Source organism: Mercenaria mercenaria, chromosome 8, assembly GCF_021730395.1.
Source record: "Mercenaria mercenaria strain notata chromosome 8, MADL_Memer_1, whole genome shotgun sequence".
In the NCBI taxonomy this organism is placed as follows: domain Eukaryota; kingdom Metazoa; phylum Mollusca; class Bivalvia; order Venerida; family Veneridae; genus Mercenaria; species Mercenaria mercenaria.
In genome coordinates, this window is record NC_069368.1 from 28,520,767 (window position 1) to 28,544,079 (window position 23,313).

The 23,313-nt window shown below is 35.3% G+C and overlaps 1 protein-coding gene across 9 annotated transcripts; it reads right to left on the minus strand.

Annotated features, from left to right (window-relative positions):
* Nucleotides 1–3: 3 nt before the first annotated feature.
* LOC123566664 (uncharacterized) lies at nucleotides 4–20,414 on the minus strand. 9 transcript variants are annotated; one of them, XM_045360961.2, is made up of 7 exons: nucleotides 20,299–20,395; nucleotides 16,419–16,453; nucleotides 16,043–16,151; nucleotides 14,000–14,042; nucleotides 13,501–13,521; nucleotides 7,947–7,984; nucleotides 4–1,446 (listed from the first exon to the last, which is right to left on the minus strand). In XM_045360961.2, the coding sequence occupies exons 3-7, from the start codon at nucleotides 16,047–16,049 to the stop codon at nucleotides 350–352; spliced, it is 1,206 nt and encodes a 401-aa protein (XP_045216896.2). In that variant the 5' UTR covers nucleotides 16,050–16,151; nucleotides 16,419–16,453; nucleotides 20,299–20,395; the 3' UTR covers nucleotides 4–349. The 9 variants fall into 9 exon arrangements, with proteins under 9 accessions (XP_045216896.2, XP_045216897.2, XP_045216902.2 ...); XM_045360962.2 differs by lacking the exon at nucleotides 16,419–16,453 and having other exon boundaries at nucleotides 20,299–20,414; XM_045360967.2 differs by lacking the exon at nucleotides 14,000–14,042.
* Between the last annotated feature and the right edge of the window lie 2,899 nt (nucleotides 20,415–23,313).

Genomic DNA, 23,313 nt, shown 5'->3' on the forward strand with positions numbered 1-23,313 from the left:
ACAGAGTATTTTGTTTGTATTTTGTTTAAATTTGTATTTTCATATCATATGTTTTGTTAGTATTTTGTTGGCAGTGTTTTGTTAGTGTTTTCTTAAGCACATACAATGAAACACTAACAAAACATACAATGAAACACTAACAAAACATAGATATTTTGTTAGTGTTTTGTATAATGAAACACCAACAAAACATACAATGAAACACTAACAAAACATAAGATATTTTGTTAGTGTTTTGTATAAACCTAATTTGCATATCATGTTTTATTGGTATTTTGTTAGCTCATTTGCATGTCATTTGCTATACTAATAAAACATCATCAAAACACAGTATAGTATTAGTGTTTTGTTATAGTGTTTTGTTTCCCCTTTTTTTTCGTTTGGGTGACTTGCCGTAAATTTTAGCAGATGGGACAATGCTGTATATGTCAACTGGGCCCTTTAAAGAGACCCTAAAATCTAAGTATGTATGTATCCAGTGATGATCAGTGAATGAAACATTTAGCGGTTTCCTTTTCCCGCCTTTTGTCTTCAGACTAACACAGGCTCTCTTTTGAATCTTAGTGAGCTTGTCAAACTTTGAACACTGTATTCGAAACCAGAAATGTTTTGATGGGTCTATCGTCGGGAAGAAATATTCTGCAGGAGCTAAATATACTCCATCGTCATTCGTTGCTGGTATAGAATTTGAGCTGGTATATTTCTTGTAGATATTTGTCAAGAAGTGTGGGCCTGTACTATCTAAAACATCCCACATGTGGGAAAAATATGGTAAATTGTCAATAAGTGATTTTAATAAAGGATGTTTCGCTCGACAACCCATAACTGCATTGATAACAAGGTGCTCGAAATTACCATATAAAATTGGGTGTTCATAAGGTTCCTGTGGCATAAAACAAGCATATTTCCTAAGAATCGGATCTAAATTTTGTAAACTCTCAACATCCATATCGGCATATACGCCACCAAATTCATACAATACAACATATCTGAGTGCGTCTGCTCTTCTTATGCCTTCGTGGTAATTGTCATACGTCTCAAGTAGATTTGGATGCCGCTCAGCTATCAATTTTCTAGCGCTTGCATCTGTCCATAACCAATATTCGTAACCTGGATTCTTTTCTAACCATGACTTCACCCAACCGATCAATTTACGAGGTATTTCCGTATCTTTCCATGTCTGGTGAATTATTCTCGGAATTCGAACGTCCCCTTCCATTGGAAATGTCTCAAACTCTGTTAAATGGAGCGGAGGATATTCGGCAATGTTGGTTTCGTCTACTGGCAAAACAAGGCTCCTATAGTCACCATGATCCAGTATTTGTTCGAACTTTATGATGTAATGCAACATCATAGTCACGATGCAGCATCCAAAAAGAGTCTTCAAAGTTTCTTTACGAGACAATGCATCCAGGTACCTAGCCACCTGGCCCATCTTTGCGGCCTCTGAAATGATAATCATTTTTTATAAAAACACTATGCATATACATTCAATTTATAATCATCATTTAGCAAAATTATTCCGACATTCTGTTGCCATATATTGCTAAATACTTACGAGAAGTAAAAATCATATCCTAACCTCTACAACAAACCTCAATTCTAAATACCTTCTCATAAAGGATAATTTATGTAACAGCTTCTACTTTAAGTCCAATAAATTCTGAAAATCAAAGCAAAATGATGTTTTATTAAAGATGTCCTAAGCTCATACGTTACTATAATTAGTTTGTCTTCAGATATTTACTTCACATATAGAAATCCTTATCAAATATATTCAACTTTACTAAATATATATACAATAATTGTGTATATAGAGCTATTGTAACAATGTATTCCTAATTAAATGTCCATCAGAAACAGTAACTGTTGATTGTTAAATATTTTAGCTACAGTACACATTTTTAGTGTGCGTAAAGGGTTAACTAGACATGTATTGCCAGCAAGTGTGCTATTTTAATATACTGTTCATATACAAAAACTTGTTAATTCTAAGTTAACATAATTATACTGTATGTAGTAAAGATTCATATTTTCAAATATGAAATTACATCTTGAAGTATATCACACACTTCATGCTCAAATGAATAAAAAAAGATATTACACATAAGAATTTGTACAATTCCTTATCTTTTCAAGGGTCACAATGCCTTTGTTTATGAAGTGGTTCATAAAATATAAATAGTACTAATTTTCTTGTTAAAGCCAATTTTTTTTTTATCATATATTTGTCAAAGATTTAAATACTGATAAGCATAGAGGAAAGTATTAATTAATCCATTGTTTTTATTACCTCCCTTTATGGCTCTAACTTTATTCTGTTCATGTACAATATTGAAAGCAATATTTTTCTAACCATGGAATTATGCATAATATATCTTTGGAGAGCTGCTTTATATATTTTTAACAAAAAATTTAAGCCTTAGGGCTGAAGTGCCATGTTGCTTATCACATAATTTAAAGTGACCCACTAATTACTTACAAAAATTGGCTACACATCATAAAGTGCTGAAAATAGGAAAATGAATAAAACTGTAAATGTTGAAGTCTTTGGCAGGTATTAATTAACAATAGTATATTATTAAATGCTTATGACACTATTAAGTGTTAATTAACAGCTGAAGATATTTGCTAAAAACAAACATTAACACTTATGCAGGAAATCCCTTCCAATTATTCAATAATCTACAAGTCTTAAATAGAAACCACTTTCAATCAATAAGATAACAATCGCACAATTGTCACAAATTCATCCAACATAGGACAAATCCACAAGTCCTTCCCCTCCCCTCCCCCAATAAAAACTTTCAAATTCAACAGATTTAAAAGAAATTTTAAAAATTCTATTTTCTTCAAAAAAGGCAATAATAATCAATTTTAAGCGGGATGAAGTGAAGTTTTTGACACAACTGGGAAAAATCAATGGTGGGATTTTGTCTGCCATTGTCAAACTGGGTGCACAACATTTCATCGAAACACGTTTTGTCAAACAGACAAATGGACGAAAAAACATTATCACTGCGGGGAATCACATGATCAAAATAATCTCTAAACCAAAATAAATTTATGAATAATGTCGGATAATATTGAAGAATCTTTTGCTGTAAATCTAAGATACAGCCTATCATACACAAACATACATGTATCCTAAAACTACATAGATTTCAATCACAAACACCTTTTGGTTATCTGGAACACTTCAAGAAACTGATACTTTTTATTTCCTTAGTGTTTGTAATTACAGGATGTCTATCATTATTGTCAACTGCATGATAATTTAACAATTTTCATTAGTCATATGATAGGCTATGTTTAAATTTCATATCTTATCATGACAGGAAATTTATTCATGTTCTTCAAAATATAACTTTGGTTTAGATATTATTTTGATCATGTGATTCCCCACTGTGATTATGCCTAATGGACATTAAGCAGAATGTGACAATTAGTCCATAAAATTAACAGGCCATGACACTTGGTCGAAAATAAATTATAGATAATTACCCGAATTAAAGGATCAGTAAACGCCTAAAGGTGTTCCCTGTTGTTTTGGTCCTTTTGATTAGAAAGAATATTAGACGAATTATGTTCACAAATGAGAAATCATAATCTGGCCTACCGACAACAATAGTTATAGACTAACTGATTAATATTATATATGATTATGTATTCATTAATATAATATTAAAAGAGTGATAAATATAGAAATATCACTGAGTGAACAAGAATTTGCCTTTAAATAAAAAAGAATCTTGTACGTTGTTAAGTTTTTCTATAAGGCCTATCATGGAAAGAAACCCATTCAACTTTTTCATTAGTTCTAAAGGTGGAAGGAAACTTTCTTTCAAAGGATTTTCCTACAATAAATTGTAGCCTTGATGATCCGACTCAAAATTTGTTTACGATTTTTTTTATTTAATACAATTAAACAAATGTCAATGCTGTCATATACTGCTGCTAATTTCTCTGTCAAGCCCACTGGCGAAAAATAGTCAACCTTGGGCTCTGGGCTCAGTACATCGCTGACGAACAATTGGCTCTTTCACTTAGAATGTTCACTGCTTTGGCTTTTGTGCTCGTGGAGCATGTATACCAAGTCTACTGAATACAATACCTTTTCTTACAATCGGAAAAGTGGGTGAGTTAAATTCGACTAAATTCGACCAAATTCGACGAAAATTCAGTTAAATATACACTCGACATAATGTCCTATGAGACCAATAATTGTACACTCCACTAATTGTCTTTTCTGTCTAACGTCTTTTCGACCTAATGTCTTTCAACGAATAGTACGTCATGGATGCGGTCAAACTGCACTGGGGCATTTTGTCCGTATTCCTAATTCATCTTCAGGTCAGTAAAATGTGGTGCATTTTATGACATGAGTAAGAACATTTTTCGTGATCAACACTGATTTCTGGTTATACAATATTGACAAAATCGTCTCCAACAAAAACCTAAAAAAAAATAGTGATGTCAGATTTATTTCAATTAAGCAGATAGTGTAGTTCTTTAAGTGTTTAGATGGCTTTTAACCACACTGAACTTTTTGCGACTCCTTGAATCTCGCTAGCCATCCTTAGATGATTTGCAAGAAATCTCAATGTATTTTTTACCCACCTAAATGCATAGAAATTGCATTCAATGCTTGTATTTATATTTTAACACTAGCTTATGCACAAAAAATAGTTTGCTCTCCATGAGTATGTCAAAATTAAAACAAGAGGGTCAGGATGACCCTGGATCGCTCACCTGAGTAATATGAGCTAGATGTTTCAAATGTCAAACTGATGATAAAATATATAAGAAAGTCAGTAGGTCACGTTCATGGTCAATGAAATTCAGTTTTATGATTTGTGTGCAAAACTGTGTATGTCATCAAAATTTCAAGGCTGTATCTTAAAAAACAAGAAAGTAGGTCAGTAGGTCAAGGCCACAGCCAAGTGACATCATATTACTTGGGGTCATCAGGTGATTATAATTAAACAGTCTTGGAAATAGGATCAGATGATTTTTTAAGTATTTTTCCTATATAACTCACATAATAACTAAGTGACCCCAGGGCGGGGGCTCTTTTAACCCCAGGGGCATAATTTGAATAATTTTGGTAAAAGACTACTAGACAATGCATGATACCAAATATCAAAAGCCTAGGTCGTATGGTTTCAGACAAGAAGATTTTTAAAGTTTTTTCCTATATAAGTCTATATAAAACTTGGGACCCCAAGACCAGGGCCTCTTTTCACCCAAGGGGTACAATTTGAACAATTTTGGTTGAATACTATAAGACAATGCTACAAACCAAATATCAAAGGTCTAAGTGTTGTGGTTTCAGACAAGAAGATTTTTAAACTTTTTTTCCTATATAAGTCTATGTAAAACTTGGGACTCCCGGGGCGGGGCCATATTTGACCCTAGGGGGATAATTTGAAAATCTTGGTAGAGGACCACTAGATGATGCTACATACCAAATATCAAAGCCCTAGGCCATGTAGTTTTGTACGAGAAGATTTTCAAAGTTTTCCCTATATAAGTCTATATAAACCATGTGACCCCCGGGGCAGGGCCATATTTGACCCTAGGGGGATAATTTGAATAATTTTGGTAGAGGACCACTAGATGATGCTACACACCAGATATCAAAGCCCTAGGCCCTGTGGTTTTAGACAAGAAGATTTTTAAAGTTTTTCCTTTCGGCGGCCATGGCAACCAGAGTTCTGCATTGAATTCAATTCTTTGAACAATTTTGAAAGGGGGCCCAAGGATCATTCCTGTGAAGTTTGATGTAATTCTGCCCAGAGGTTTTCAAGAAGAAGAATTTTTTAGAAACTGTTGACGGACGACGCACCACGACAACACACGACGGACATCAAGCGGTCACAATAGCTCACCTTGTCACTTTGTGACAGGTAAGCTAAAAAACATCCATAAAGTGGTCTTTTCAACATCTAAATAGAACAGCTAGAAAGACTTGCTCCATTTAAATTGCAATTCACCTTTAGATAAAAATACAGTTCCTGCTTTTAACTTAAAACTAGAACTGTCGCAGAAGTGACGAATACCCCCACAATACAGTCTTGTCACAGAAGAATGGCAACTATAAGAAAGATATGGCCACAAGAAGGTGCAATTTAAATCGAACTTGACCTGTTTTTTATGATGTTACACCTGTGTACCAAAAACAACTAAATCTGTCAAGAACTGTCACTGGAGTGTTTAATGACTCCAATGCTGGATGAATATTGCACAATAGCTTGAATCTGTGTTAAAAAATATCAGATAGTATATTAAAGAGAGGTACAGATAAAGTGTATCAAAACACTATAAGTATAATTCTAAGCAAAATGGGGGCATAATTCAGGACATATTGGTGCAAGAGTTATGCACCTTGTGTCATACGATGTGGGTGATGAGGTGGAACAACTACTTCAAGTTTGAAATAAATGCATTTCGTAATAACTGAGATATAGTGAAAATACATCAAAATTAACCTTGAATTTTAAGTAAAAGGGGGCATAATTCATGATAAATTGGTGTCAGAGTTATGCACCTTGTGTCACATGATGTGGGTGATAAGGTGGAACATCTATTTTAAGTTTGAATCAAATCCATAGTAATAAATGAGATAGAGTGAAAGTGTATCAAAACTTATACCTGAAATTCTAAGTAAAAAGGGGGCATAATTTATGAAATATTGGTGCAAGAGTTATGGCCCTTGTATCATATGATATGGGTGATGATGTTGAACAACTATTTTACGTTTGAATCAAATCCATTTAAAAATAAAACCCTTCCAGGCACATAGAAGTTATGGAGCAAAAAACAAATATCTAACCTTTGACCTTGAATTGTGACCTTGACCTTTGACCATCAGGCATAGGTGACGTGTTCAACACGTCATCTGGTCTTGAGGAATAATAATAAGTTAAACTAAAATCCTTCCAGGAATACAGATTTTGGGATGCGTTGGGACATGCCAAACTGACACCTATATAGCCCCCACAAACATGTTTGGTGGGGGTATGATAATAATTTTACAAACTTGCAATAAATTTAGGCCAAATATATAATTTTCATTGCAAATCTGTGACAAATATAATACAACAGTTCATTAACTTATAGCATTTCCTTGGCTAAGAATCGTTCTTCAAATTCAGACACTATATTTTACTCTACTCATGTTGGGAAAGCAACTCAAATTTTAAAAATACCTCAGTGTAAATCTAACACATATTACATACTCAGAGGGCATAAATAAGTATAAATGACCTGGTCTGTGAAAGTTTGTACAAATCTTCTACTTTTAATCCTGATCAAGGTCAGAAGAAGATCAAATTAAAGACCGAAAGTGGTTGATTTATTAAAAATAGTCTTAATCAGCCTGGTGTTTGGTGTGTTGTTTCTCAATCAATCACCCATTAGTAAATCTTATACTTGACCAAAATCTGAATCCCCCATTAGTAAATCTTATACTTGACCAAAATCTGAATCCCCCATTAGCAAATCTTACTGGTATACTTGACCAAAATCTGATTAACAACCTTTATTAATTGAGAGGAATTCTTTCCAGGGGGGACAGTGGAGAGGTTGGTAGGATTCTGCCTGTCATTCCAAAATAATAATTATTTAGTATGATTACAAGTACACACACAAAGAATAAAAATATAAGGCCATAATTAAAAAATGTTTGTTTGCAGTAAAGCGACTCAAAGATTTTTTTTTGCAGATAGGTAGGTAGTTATAATATATATATATGTATGGAAAAAATATTCATCTGACTGGCTGGAAAAAAGTTCAGGGTCGCAGCGATTTTCACCGATAGGTCAAGTTACCGCAAACAAATGTTTTCTTAATGATAGCCTAAACAGGTTAAATTTGACATCAAACTGCACAGCAATGTGGTAGATTATTATTTCAAACCAAAACATGTGTTATTAATTATTTACCACAGTTGTCCATTGTTACATGCAGATAAACCTGGGAACTGAGAATTAAAAAAAGCACCAAAATAAGACATATATACAAAAAGCAATTTCCATAATAATATATTAAAGGGGCATGCCTTCAGATGTACATGCAGTATTGAAATTTCTGGTGTCTATAAAGTTAGAAATTGACAGAATGGCCAACTGGAGTGACTTCTCTGAATCGTACACAGAGGAAAAATCGCTTGATTCATATTTACATTTTTGTTTTTAACCTCCTTGTTTCCTGACAGATTTTAATGAAACTAGAATGTGTCTGTAGGACACAGGGTGTGCCCCCCACTGGTACATTTGTCACAAATAAGTGGCAATAATTCAAATGTTTGCAGTCTTAATGGGGTATAGCCTCAACAAACATTTTATGAAAAGGATTCATTATTCTAGGCGCTATACTTTTTGAGCTGTGAGCATCACAAACAAAAAATCCACTATTTTGGCTATTTCAAGGGCCATAACTCAGTAATAAGAGCTAAGGTTCTCAAGAAGAATGCCAAGTGTGCAAGGTCACATCACGATAAAGACTCCAGCAAGGTTTCCTGAATTTACATCAAATATTTTTTGAGCTAGATATATAATTAGGTGAAAAAGTGCATTTTTTTACTATTTGAGGGGCCATATCTTTAAAAATAAGGGGTGAAGCCAGACAAAAAATTAGGAGGTGTGCAAGTTTATATCATGATAAAGACTTATGCGAGTTTTCAACCATTTATATTAGATACTTTTTGAGCTAGGTGTGTCACAAGGTGAAAATGTACATTTTTGACTATTTCAGGGGCCATAACTCTAAAAATAGGGGGCGGACCCAAATGAAAAATAGGAGGTGCACAAGTTCATATCATGATTAAGACTCATGCAAGGTTTCATGAATCTATATCAAATACTTTTTGAGCTAGGCATGTCAGAAGGTGAAAATGTGCATTTTTGACTACTTCAGGGGCCATAACTCTGAAATTGGGGGCAGACCCAAATGAAAAATAGGAGGTGCGCATGTTCATATCATGATTAAGACTCATGCAAGGTTTCATGAATCTATATCAAATACTTTTTGAGCTAGGCATGTCACAAGGTGAAAATGTGTATTTTTGACTATTTCAGGGGCCATAACTCTGAAAATAGGGGGTGGAACCAGATGAAAAATAGGAGGTGCGCAAGTTCATATCATGATTACGACTCATGCAAGGTTTCATGAATCTATATCAAATACTTTTTGAGCTAGGCATGTCATAAGGTGAAAATGTGCATTTTTGACTATTTCAGGGGCCATAACTCTGAAAATAGAGGGCGGAGCCAGATGAAAAATAGGAGGTGCGCAAGTTCATATCATGATTAAGACTCATGCAAGGTTTCATGAATCTATATCAAATACTTTTTGAGCTAGGCGTGTCACAAGGTCAAAATGTGCATTTTTGACTATTTCAGGGGACATAACTCTGAAAATAGGGGGTGGAGCCAGACGAAAAATAGGAGGTGCGCAAGTTCATATCATGATAAAGACTCATGCAAGGTTTCATCAATTTATATCAAATACTTTTCGAGCTAGGCGCGTCACGAACTTCGGACGGACGGACGGATGGACGGACGCACGGACAGACGGACGGATGCACGGATGCACGGACAAGAGCAAATCTATATGCCCCCACCACTCATGGGGGGGCACAATAAAAAGCATCAAATACAGAAAAATGCATACTTTGCTCCAATTTTATTGTGTACATTTGTAACCCAGTGTCACATTTGGTCTGTGAAAAAAAGTTGGGTCAAAGTGTTTGAGAAAACTATAAATGTTCTGCAGATGCTTTGGGGTGAGCGGAAAGCATCTATTAATTTTTCATTTATTCAACATCTTTTGTTTCATTAAGGAAATTATAAGCAAAAATATTGCCTGAAACTAACAATTTTCCCCATGAATACAATATCAAAAAGTCACAATGGCTGGCTGCCCATAAAATGCCATTAATAGATATTAATTCAGTTGATATTTAACAGTATACTAGTGTGTAACTGAAGGCTATACACCATATCAAAATCAAACTTACAAAAAACAGTTAAGAATGCATTATGATCAACAGACAAATTTACATATACCTCAAAGTCAAACTGAAAAGTAAAACAAAACAAGAGGGCCAAGATGGCTCTAGATCGCTCACCTGAGAAACACACCATAACAGTGTAAACATGTTTGACCTTGTGATTTCATGGAAACAAATATTCTGACAAGATTGGACCAAAAATATGGTCTGTTAAGTATAAAGTATTTTCTTCAATTTAACCTAGTGACCTAGTTTTTGAGCCAAGATGACCTACATTCGAACTTGACCTGGATTTGATCAAGGCAATCATTCTGACCAAATTCCATGAATCTCAATTGAAAAATACAGCCTCTATCACATACAAAATGTTTTTCTTTGATTTGTCCTAGCGACCTAGTTTTTGACCTCGGATGACCCATATTCATTTTTGACCTTAATTTCATCAAGGCTATCATTCTGACCAAATTTCATGAAGATCAATTGAAAAATACAGTCTCTATTGCATAAACAAGGTTTTTCTTTGATTTGACCTAGTGACCTAGTTTTTGACCACAGATGACCCATATTCTTCTTTGACCTAGATTGCATCAAAGCAATAATTCTGACCAAATTTCATGAAGATCAACTGAAAAATACAGTCTCTTTTGCATACACAAGGCTTTTCTTTAATTTGACTGGGTGACTTAGTCTTTGAACCTAGATGACCCATATTCAAAGCTGACCTAGACATCATCCAGACAAACATCCTGATCAAATTTCATGAAGATCTGGTGTAAAATGCAGCCCCTATTGCATTCACAAGGTTTTTTTTCTTATTTGATCTAGTGACCTAGTTTTTGACCCCAGATAACACATATTCATATCTGACCTAGATTTCATCAAGGCAATCATTCTGACCAAAAATCATGAAATACAGCCTCTATCACATACACAAGGTTTTTCTTTGATTTGATCTGGTGACCTAGTTTTTGACCCTAGATGACCCATTTTCGAACTTGGCCTAGATTTCATCAAGGTTATCATTCTGACAAAAGTTCATGAAGATCCGTTGAAAAATACAGCCTCTATCGCATACACAAGGTTTTTCTTTGATTTGACATAGTGACCTAGTTTTTGACTCCGGATAAACCATTTTTGAACTTGGCCTAGATTTCATCAAGGTAATCATCCTGACCAAAATTCATGAAGATCATTTGAAAAATACAGCCTCTATGGCATACACAAGGTTTTTCTTTGATTTGACCTAGTTTTTGACCCCAGATGACCCATTTTCTAACTTTGCCTAGATTTCATCAAAGTAATCATTCTGACAAAATTTCATGAAGATCAGTTGAAAAATACAGCCTCTATCACATACACAAGCTAATTGTTGACAGACGACAGACAGACGCTGGACGCCGGACATAGAGTGATCACAATAACTGACCTGAGCGAGCTAACAAAAACAAAACCATGTACCAGCTGAAATCTTAGGATACTGACTTCAGTGCGAAAGGTGAATAATGTCATATGTTTTTCACCTAAGTCAGTTAATTTACACCTAGTAGTCAAGAGATTTGAATAAAAAGTTGGTGTATATTAGCAAAAGCCCTAGATTGGTTGATTCCAAAAGGAAAAAAAAAACGGCATGGGTTCCATCTTGTTTTTGGTTAAGTACGTACTATGTGAAATGGCCTTTTAAACAGTCTGCAGAGTGTTCTGATAATAAATATTTCTATCATCTGAACTGGAATAAATCTGAAGGCATGTTCTTTCAACCAACAAACATATAGAGAATATTAGGTTACTGTCGGTTAAATTTAAATTTATTAGGCGAGTCGAAGAAAATATATTAGGCGAGGCTCTGCCGAGCCTTATATTTTTTCGGAGATGAGCCTAATAAATTAAAATTTTTCAGACAGTAATCTAATATTCTATTTATCCTACCTGCTCAGAAATTTGGATAAAAAGTCGTTGGAAAGAGCAAAGGCGTGCAGACTTGACGCCATATATGACGTTTGCAAGTGCAATTCAGTTTGTGGGTAAAATTGAAAAATTGCAATAACTTCTTTGTTTCTGGATGAAAACTTTTGATATTACCACTTATTTTCTTAGTTAGAACATTTCCAATACAATGATAACGGTTTCAATGAAAAATTCCGGAAAAAAGTGTTTTCAAAATTTCTGGCTGAAGTGCTGTAAAAGTGAAAAATAGCAACAACTTTTTTGTTTCTGGATAAAAACCTATTATTTGACCACTCATTTTCTAAGTTCAAACATTTCCAATACAATGGTGACGGTTTCAAAGCAAAAATTTTGATAAAATATGTGATTTCAAAAGTTCCCGCAAAAGTGATATCTTGACACTGACTAAATAAAGCAAAGTTTATTAGGCAGGCCGATTTTGTGCTATATCTTGTATGAGGGTAGGATAAATCACATTTTAAGGTAGTGGACCCATTATGACAAATAGCAATTGCTGTGTGATTATGTATTCTACATACGCGATTTTGGCATTATCCGGCTGTTACGAAAAATAATTTTCTGTAGTAGCGGAAGGGTGCCGAAACTGCATTTGAGAACAGGTAATCACATGGAAAATGCTGACTGTCATAAATGCCCCCACTACCTTAACATATTTTGCATCTCATGACCTGAAGCCTGTACAGTCAAACCTGTGCTTGAACAGGGAAAACCTCGCTCTGAATACAACCAGTTCAATTTTTTAAGGAACACAATTTCAGTAAACTGTTGTTGTTTTTTTACTTATGATTAAAGACCACCTTTACACTAAGATTTCTTTTGGCTTTCAAAAGCATTGTCCATATATACAGCTTTGGTTGTAGCAAATAAAACTGGGGTTAAAACCAAACAGCGATGTGAAAATTTAGTTGATTTCCTAATGTGGAGCGTCTTTTAGTAAATTTAAGCTGTGCATAATGCTTTATTTTGTCATAAGCTATTAACTCCAGATTTTAAGGATGCTTAATAAGCAGAAAATGCTCAGAAATCGTGTACCTCAGCTTGCTGCATACTGATACATGAGAAAACAAAATAAATACATAATATATATACTCAGCTATAAGTCTACTATTTTAACCCTGACTTATGACACCAGCCTAGCATTGCCTTTTAAAATTAGTAGTCTTATAGGTGATTATATAGGGTGATGCATGCATGACAACAGGAAGAACTGGATATCCTGCCTAAAAGCAAGAAATAATAAAAAATATCCCAAAGTATGAACATAGTTCAAGCTGCAATTCAAATAAGGCGTAAAATAAAATACTGTTTGTTTCCTATCACATTTTTGTACCTGACTGACTCTTAATTTTTGCCAGCAAACTAAAAAACTTTTAAGGCAGGCTTTTAAAACATATATTTACATTAAACGAATCATAATGTAATATGTACATTTACCCTGCACTGATCGCAAGAGCAAAATCACTTGCAAACAGCAGGCTAAAGGTTAAAGACGCAATTTTCAATTGCTTTTATCTACTTACTGAGATCCCTGAGTATTCGTACTGAAAGTAAATTCATTCTTTAAATTAACAGAGATATTTCATACTTATTGAGCATGTTTTCATTCTTCCTTCAACATATACAAGTGTATAGAGTGCTCCCATGTGTATTAGTTGTCTAAATTTGGGATATTGCAGTTTATACACATCTGAGCTGTGCCATGGGAAAACCAACATAGTGCCTTTGCGACCAGAAAGGATCCAGTCCAGCCTGCGTATCTGTGCAGTCTGGTCAGGATCCATGCTGTTCGCTTTCAAAGCCTATTGCAATTAGAGAAACCGTTAGCGAACAGTCTGGATCCATGCTGGTCACAAAGCCGCTATATTGGTTTTCTCATGGCGCAGCTCATTTATACTTGCTTTACATGTACATACAAAATTAACCTGCAAATGTTAAATGTTATGCTAAAAATCTACAGATACATAATTATGGTATTATTGTTACATGTACACATAAAGCTAAGTTGTAAAAGCCTTTTACCTGAAATGTGATGCAAATACCTTAGCTATTAGTCCCCTTATACCTGAATTTAAAATGCAGGCTTTTTGGATTCATAATACAGGCATTTGTAATGAAAGTTATTGTCCCTAAATATTGACCTGGCACCCATTAATCTTCGCCAATATTTTCGGGCGTTTTCCTTAATTTACGCAATATTTTGTCTCCTGAAAATATTTATTTTACAGTGTAATACTAAAGTAATATATAAAGCTAACCAATGACACGGTGGCATAGTGGCAAGGTGTCTGACTTCAACGCATGTTACCACGGGTCTGAAATCACTTAGATAATTTTTTAATGTAATGTTGTGTAATGTAATTTTATCGATACCTGTTTTATTTTTACATTATTTTATTATCATACTTCATGAATTTTAATTGTTTTCTCTTGTAGTATTTATTTTCTGGAATGCGGGTGAGAGATAATTGCTCTTTTTATCTAGTGAGATACTTTTAAAACAATTTTATTCCACTTCTTTACAACGGGTAAATATGATAACTTTTAATAAATGACCCATATATATCATGATACGTTTGATCAAATAAGTGGTTAATTTGCATATAAAATTTGGGGAAAAAAGATATGGTCAGACGTTGGACTCAAACCCACAACCCTGATATTGGTAGCTAAACGCTTTGTCCACACAGTTACCTGCACATGCAACAGTATACAATGTATCAATTAAGAATTACGTAATAGTTATGTCGCTATTTATGTTCGGACACCGAAAATTAATTTACGGAAATATACGGAATATTCATGAGTGCCAGGTCAATACTTACTGACAATACATCTATTAGAATGACTCACATAGCTATGAATTATACATGATTATAGTAAATATTATTAAAACATATATCCATGAGCATTGTAGAACATTTGATTCTAATCTAAACTGATTTGAAAATAAAGCTATGTTTTCCTATGTAGGCACTAAGCATGCTTTTGCTCTAATCGGCTACTTTGTGTGGGTATGGATTTGCAGATTTCAGCTTTTGAATAAACAAGCGGGTCATGATAACCCTGAATCGCTAACCTGAGTAATATAAGCCACATTGTTTAAAATGGCAAAGTGATGTTAAAATATTAGAAAGTAGGTCAATAGGTCACATTCATGGTCACTGAAAGTCAGTTTTAAATCGATCATGTGCAAAACTGTACATGTCATCCAATTTTTAAGGCTGTATCTTAAAATACAAGACAGTTGGTCAGTAGGTCAAGATCACAGTCAAGTAACCCCTAATCGCTTGGGGTCATCAGGTAATTATAATGTAACAGTCTAGGAAATAAATTATGATCTTAGGCCTTGAACTTTCAGACAAAAAGATTTTTTTTCCCTATATAAGTCTAAGTTAAATTTGGGACCCCTAGGGCAGGCCCTCTTTTCACTTCAGGGGCATAATTTGAACACTTTTGGTAGAGGACCACAAGGCAATGCAACAGACTAAATATCAAAAGCCTAAGCCTTGCAGTTTCAGGCAAGAAGTTTTTATAGTTTTTTCCTATATAAGTATTTGTAAAACTTGAGACCCACCGGGGCAGGGCCTCTTTTCACCCCAGAGTTATAATTTGTAAAATTTTTGTAGAGGACCACAAGGCAATGCTACATACCAAATATCAAAGGCCTAGGTCCTGTGGTTTTAGACAAGAAGATTTTTAAAGTCTTTTCCTATATAAATCTATGTAAAACTTGTGACCCCCGGGGTGGGGCCTCTTTTCACCCCAGGGGCACAATTTGAACAATCTTCATGGAGGACCATTTACATCCGCGCAGTCTGGTTAGGATCCATACTGTTCAATTTCAATTCCTATTGCGATTAAAGAAACAGTTAGCGAACAGTATGGATCCTGACCAGATTGCAGGGATGAACAGGCTGGTCTGAAACCATGCTGGTTGCAAATGCATTATGTTGGTTTTCTCATGGTATGACTCAAATGCTTTTTATCAGACATTCAAGAAGCCTGCTATGAATAAAAAACTATTTCAAAAGAACAGTCAAAATGTTATGAGTTTTACCATACCTGTCATAATTTATAAAACAATTTCATCCAATCATTTTGTTGTCCACATCAAAAATGTTTTCCCTCTAACAAGTTTCAGACAAGCGTCCGTAAGGTCATGTGCAAGTACCTGGAATACAATGTCTTGAAAGATTAATATGATGTTACTGAAAGTAAGACAAATCGCAATACGAAAAGAGACTAGCTACAGCAAATGTACAGTATATTGGTAATTTCAGCCCATTTCACCATTATCAGATAAATTATTAATATAAAAAGCATCAGAATCAAGAAATCGAACTGTCATTTCTTTTCCAAAAAATGTTCAAAATGTCCATTGTTTATATGAATATGAAAATAGCCTTTCTTATCAACAATTCTTTTTAGGGATACATACTGTGTTTTTTTTAGTTTGCCATCAAAAAACAACCCCTGAAATAAAGAAAGCTCGCTAAACAAATTTTTCTCTGATATGGATCAAACTTTGGTAAACAAAGATAAGCCTTGAATGAACTGGCTGTTCCACATCAAATGTCATATAGGTCAAAGTTCAGTATTGTTATATTCAGAAACTATTTGGTAATGAAGTTAATGGCTACTTGCACTAAGTCCAACAATACATTGGAGCCATACTGGCTTGTCACAATATGAACAAAATCATCTAACAGATATTCAAGTATCAGATTTATGCAAGGAAGTGTCTGGGGGTAAGGATCCTCTACAGTGATTCAGATTAGCGGTGACCCAGTCACCTAATGAGACAAAAATTCAGCCTTGGCAAGTGATATTTGTAAGCTGAAAGCCCAGCTTACTAGTGATTTCATAATTATGCTGGTATTTTTTGTTTACCCCCAGAAACAGAGCATGCACATCCAGTTGTATTTAGATGCCCTGTCACCCTTTCTAAATGTACTCTCATCTTTTGCCAGTTACTTGCGTTTATCCTTTTTAAATAAATATAATTTATATATTTTGGAATTTGTTGATGTTATTGTCATGTAATCGATGATATTGAACCTAAATCCTCGATTAAACCCATTGTTCTTCGTTGTCGATACGATTTAAGATGACAAATCAGCATGGAAAGTTTTATTTCCTATCGTTTTTCGGCATGCGAAAACGAAGTAGAATGCGAAGTAAAATTACTTGCTGTGAAATTTGCTAAATTATCTTCTGCCACTATTTTATATCATTCCCTCATTGCTCAACATTTCAGTGATAAATAAACTAGTCTGCATCAAAATAACTGACTGTATGAATATATTTTTCCATCTATTAAATGATACAGTATTCAGTATAAAAAAACATAAAAGTGGTACTTATGGTTCAATAATTTGCGAGTAATAACTTGAAATTTCAGCGTACTGTGAGGCTTGGGCCATGCACTTTCAATTTAAATTTCCACCTTATAAAAACATTTTGACAAATAATGGAAGCAGTTTCTAACTGATAAAATTTTCATCGATGCCAACGCTTTACATGCTATAGGTTAAAATGCCAATTATGTCATGAATTGGCCATAAATTCAAATAAAATATACATGTATCTTAAGGGGATTCAATTCCACATTGATTTAATATGTAAAAATTATAAAATAATATCCAAAATTACGAATCTTCTGGTGATTTAAACCTATGTATGTACTGTGTACGATTAATATTTACCATGTCTACATGCCAATATGCAGAAGCGATAAAACCAATACCTTTACACAGGTATGCAAAAGGTGCATGGCGCTGCGCAATGTTAAACCACAGACACTTGGGGGTCAGAACCTGTCACCCCTCCCAATCCGCCCCTGCCAACCCTCAGCCAATATATTTTCGCCTTTTAAATCAAACTGAGCACATGTCTCGATCATACAACAACTTCTGTTACCATTTCAATATGTTTAAAAAATCTCCCATATACAGTCGAACTTCGATGGCTCGAACTCGAGGGTCCAGTGGAAATTAGTTCGAGTTTTCCGTTGTTCGAGCCATCCAAATGGCGGCCATTTTGAATTCGGGAATTCGAGGGCATGATGTGTTACAAACCTTCCATCGTAATATATTGTCATACTGTACCTAAATGTGTGTATTATATGATGATGAATAAAAAACGAACGCTGCAATATGCTTTATTATTTATTTTCAAACATGACATAGATACGAAAATAAAACACAGATAAAACACTAATATAATTATAAGAATTTTGGTGAAGACAGCATCAAATAGAAAGACATGAATAGCAAACATTTATGAATCATAGTTCAGTACAAGTATTATCAAATATATTGCTTTCCAGTAGCCGACTTAGCTATCCACCCGTTTCCGGGTCCTTTACTAAGTTGTTCAGCCATGCTAAAGCAGTATGAAAGTTGACATCAGATCTCCAGATTTTATGCAAAAAAAAAGTAAAGACAGACATTGCTCAATTATTTTAGATAATTTTATTCGTATAAATCAAAGCCCATTAAAGCATTGCAATGAACGAAAGTCACTTTGTTTAATTTGTTTGTCGTATACCGACACTAATTACATAAGCGTGTGAAAATTACGCACGCGCCGGTTAAAGGGGAAGCTTGGCGAATGTCAGGCAGAGGTGTGAAAAACTTTGTAAACACAAGCCATTCCGGCGACAAATTGTCTGTTCGACAGAATAGGTGTAATTATCACTGTAATTAAGCCAAGGGGGCCACCAAATGTGTTCGAGAGTTCGAATTTTCGAAGTTCGAGCGATCCGAGGTAGAACTATATAGAATAAAGAAGGAATAAATTCGGGACCGGGCGAAGAGTTCGAGCGATCCCGGGTGTTCGAAAGATCCGAGTTCGAGCCATCGAAGTTTAACTGTACTATCAATGCTCAGAAAAACTAAAGATAACTTACTTCGCAATGTAAACACGATTTTCTTGTCCAAGGAATAGGAGAATAGATCCCAGTTTGATGCTGCGCAGTCAAATTTACTATACAGAGCCGGGACACAGACGATATCATTAGCGGTTAAAATAAAAATACTTGCTAAGAAAGCCAACTACCGCCATGGTCGAGGTAGTACAGACGCTGGTTCTGAAACAATTTTTTGGGCAGGGCCGTGGGTTCGCTCTGCGCTTTGGGCATTCTTCTTTTTAAACAATATATTCTCAAGATAAAAAAAAATATTTAAAAAAAGATCGCCCATAGCACGGAGCGAACCCGCGGCCCTGCCCAAAAATAAGCTCACAGAACCAGTGTCTGTACTCTCTCAGCCATCGCGGCAGTTGACGTCGTGAGCGAGTATTTTCATTTTAACCACTAACGATATTGTCTGTGTCCCGGCTCTGTGTAGTAAATTTGACTGTGCAACATCAAGCTGGGATCTATTCTCCTATTCCTTGGACAAGCTATTTTGTGTTGAAAATGCTCTGAGTAAGTTGTCTTGTGTTTTTTTGAGCATTGATAGAGTATGGGAATTTTTCAAACATGTTGATAACAGAAGTCGTTGGATGATCGAGACATGTGCTCAGTTTGTTTTAAAAAACGGAAACCTATTGACTGAGGGTTGTCAGGGGCGGCCTGGGAGGGGGAGGGGTGCTGACCCCCAAGTGTCTGTGTTAAACAGGCCTGCAATATTCATAATTTTAACATGTCCAAAACATTGTGGAATTATACTTATTTTACTTGGGTATTGATTACATTTTACTCGGACTTTATCATAGACTCCCTGTGTAAAATCTCAAACTTTAAACTAAAATTAAGGTATTACATCAATATAATATTTCAATGAAACTTCAAAGTTTTGTTGTTTGTAGTGTCATCTGGGGCATGTGCACTGAAATTTTTTTATTTGATTTCTAAAATAGTTTGATATTTATTTTTAAAGCCACTATATCTTCATTGTAAATATACTTAGTTATACCCAAGTGGAAACTGGCAGGTACTCGAAAATGCAGCTCTCTGATTGGTCAATTATAACCCCTAATGTACTGTGATGTCATGATAAAGTTATGAATAGCATGCAGCATTATTTTGTCCTTCCAAGTATTGACGTTTAGGCTGTCCAGACACAAATGTTAAAAATCTAAATGTAAAATTATTTTAAAATCAATATTCTATCCAAGACATGATATATTAGGCAAGATTAATAAATGATATTAGCATTTATATTTCATATTAAATAATTTTTCACGATCTACCCGAAATCTGAACTATCCGAACAATATTACAAAACGTACACATTATGGCTCAACTTTTGTTAAGCACACATTTTACCCGATAAAATCGTGGGTACAACTTCTCAAAAATAAACAGGGCTTACATTATGTTGCAGTTTAAAACACTGTGAACAAAAACAGAGGATTTGAGGAACTTTTACATTTTTGACCTCAGTGACGACTTCCGTTCTGAAAAATGTCTAATATATTTCCAGAACCACATTTCACAACTACTGAAAACTTTGAAGTCTTAAAAAATCTTTTTTTAAGTAATTTCATGCAAACGTGTGTGCGGATCTTTATTGTAGAACCTGGTGCACTCTGTTTCTGGACTTTATAATTAGTTTTCCAACCCAGCAGGCAAAAGAGTTTTGGAGCGGATATTTAAACATGCACATGGTGTGGCAAATATGGTGTGGCATATATATATAGGACCTATTTTGAAAGACAGAGTAAAGCTGCAAAGCGACTCAATAGATAAGGCGAACATCAAACGGCAATACCTGTCAGTATTTACTGAAGAAGATAATTCCTCCATGCTAACAACCAATAGCGACTCCTCTCCCACTACGCCAGACATCGATATCTCTCCAAATGGCGTCTAATTAGCTCAAACAACATAACCTGATATGGTGCCTGCAAGAGTTTTGAAGGAACTGGCAGAACACTGCGCCCCACACCTTTGCAGTATATTCAAACAGTGGTTGTCAGGTAGTGGGGTACCTGATATCTGAACCAAAGCCAATGGCTTGGCTACATTCAAGAAGGGAGTGAGGCGCTTAAAGGCCAGCAACTACAGACCAGTTTCCCCGGCATGCATATGCTGTAAAATGCTCGAGCATATAGTCGTCAGTAATATCATGCGACACTTCGACAAACAACGAATACTCAGTGATTACCAAATGGCTTCAAGGGGAGACACCCTTACCAAAAAGAAAAGTTTGCGGCAAATTTGCCGCAAAGTTGCGGTAAATTTGCCGCAAACATTTTAGTTCACCAGAACAGAGTAATAAATGTTTGCAGGAGTTCGCCGGTAGCGGCGACCTTTCGGCAAACGTTTCGGTGACTTTGCTGCAAACTCACCACAGACTTTACTGAATTAAGAGTTTGCCACAACATCGCCAGAAACTTTATCACATGATTTTGTTCACCAAAACGTCACCAGAACCTTTTATCTATATTTTCTTCTCCAAAATATTCGCCATATGATCTTTTAATTATCTGACCAGATGTGAAAGTTCGCCAGAGGTTTGCCAGAACAGTATCACATGACTTCTTCTTTGTTTTTATTGGCTGCATAGAGTTTGGCTCCATTTTCAAACTGCCAAACAGTAGTTGAACATCGATGTATTAACATGAATTATTTATGTTTCTTTACTAAACAAAAACTTCCACAAATTGATGGATAAATCACCGAAGTATAGTGTGTTTAATTCCTAGGATAAATGTTGCGATGTAAGGTTAGTTTTCACATTATTACGCATGCAAAAGCAAAATGATTTTTATACGATTAGCCTTTGTTTATTTCAGACACGTGTCACCTAAAGACCATCAGATACAATAGATTGCAATAAATAATTTAGTGAATCTGCAAATTTATCAAGACATTTGCACACAGAGGATTTTTTTGCATATCAGTTATCAGCTTTCATAACGGTTCCTTTAAAATATTTAAAGAGTTTCAAACCCATGTAAGCATAATAATATATTTACTAACGACATACTTTATCATAATGATCTCGTGCATTTGTATTTTTTCTTTATAATTATTTAGAAAAGATAAATCATTATTAACAAATGATATTTTGCTAATTATATTAATAGACCTTTGTTACTTTTCTTGAAAATATAGCTTTTGTTCTTCAAAAACAAAAGGTCTGTTACTTTAGCGCCAAAAGTTTGCAGCAAATTTGCGGCAAACAAATTTGCATAATTGTTTGCTGCAAAGTCGCCGCAAACTAATTTGCATAAATAGTTTGCCAAAAGTTCGCCAGAACATTGCCAGAAGTTCGCCAGAAAGTTTTTTGGCGAATTTGCGGCAAACTTTTACCATGCAAATTAGGTTTGCCGCAAATTTGCTGCAAACATCATTTGCATATTCATTTGCATAAATTGTTTGCCGCAAATTTGCCGCAAACTTAATTTGCATGGTAAAAGTTTACCAAAAGAATGTTTGCGGCAAATTCACCGAAACGTTTGCGGCAAATTTGCCGCAACGTTCGCCGGAAGCCTGATATTTTGCAGTTATGAGCTAGACTCAGCTCCTGATATTGGTGGGATCATTGGACAACAGAAAATAACACGATCTCAAAGTGTTAAACTTTTCAAAAGTTTCGACCGAGTACCATACGGCCGAGTCCTAGCCAAGCTCAGCCACTATGGGGTGAGAGGGCAGACTCTAACATGGACCTAAGCCTTCCCATGAAGTAGAACACAGCATGTAATTGTTGATCGGGCAACATCCGAGTTAGCCCTATCAACGGCGTTCCCTGGGGAAGTATCCTCGGTCCTACACTTTTCCTGACATTCATCAATGATCTTCCCTTTCATGTATCATCGCTTCTTTGCAGATGACAGTGTGGTATATCCAGACATGAACTCTGAATCTGGCCGCCAATAACTTCAACATGGGACTTGTATATAGTCTTGCGGACTGGGAAAAGCGACGGGGTATGTCATTCGCCCTGAAATGTGCAGTGTTCTGCGAGTACACCGAAAAAGGTCCCCCAATCATTTATAACTACATTCTCAAGGGTCACACACCTGAAACTGAGGTTCATACAAAGTATCAAAGGAAACCTCAGAATAAATAATGACGAAACAAAGACTACAGCCAACATCTCACTTGTGTATTCAAACCTAGATCACTGTTCCACTGTATGGAACCACGACAGCAAGGGACAGACTAAACAGCTGGAGATGGTATAGAGACATGCAGCCCGTTACGTCAATTTTAAACGGGCACCACAACACCAGTAGATGGATCGTCTGCAATGGGAGACGCCGGAATCCCGGCGAACAAAGTCTCAGTTGATCGAACTTATTGTTAAAAAATCGTTAATAATCTGGTAGGTAACCCAGCCAATAAATACGTCACTCCTGCATTAGGCCGCATCAGA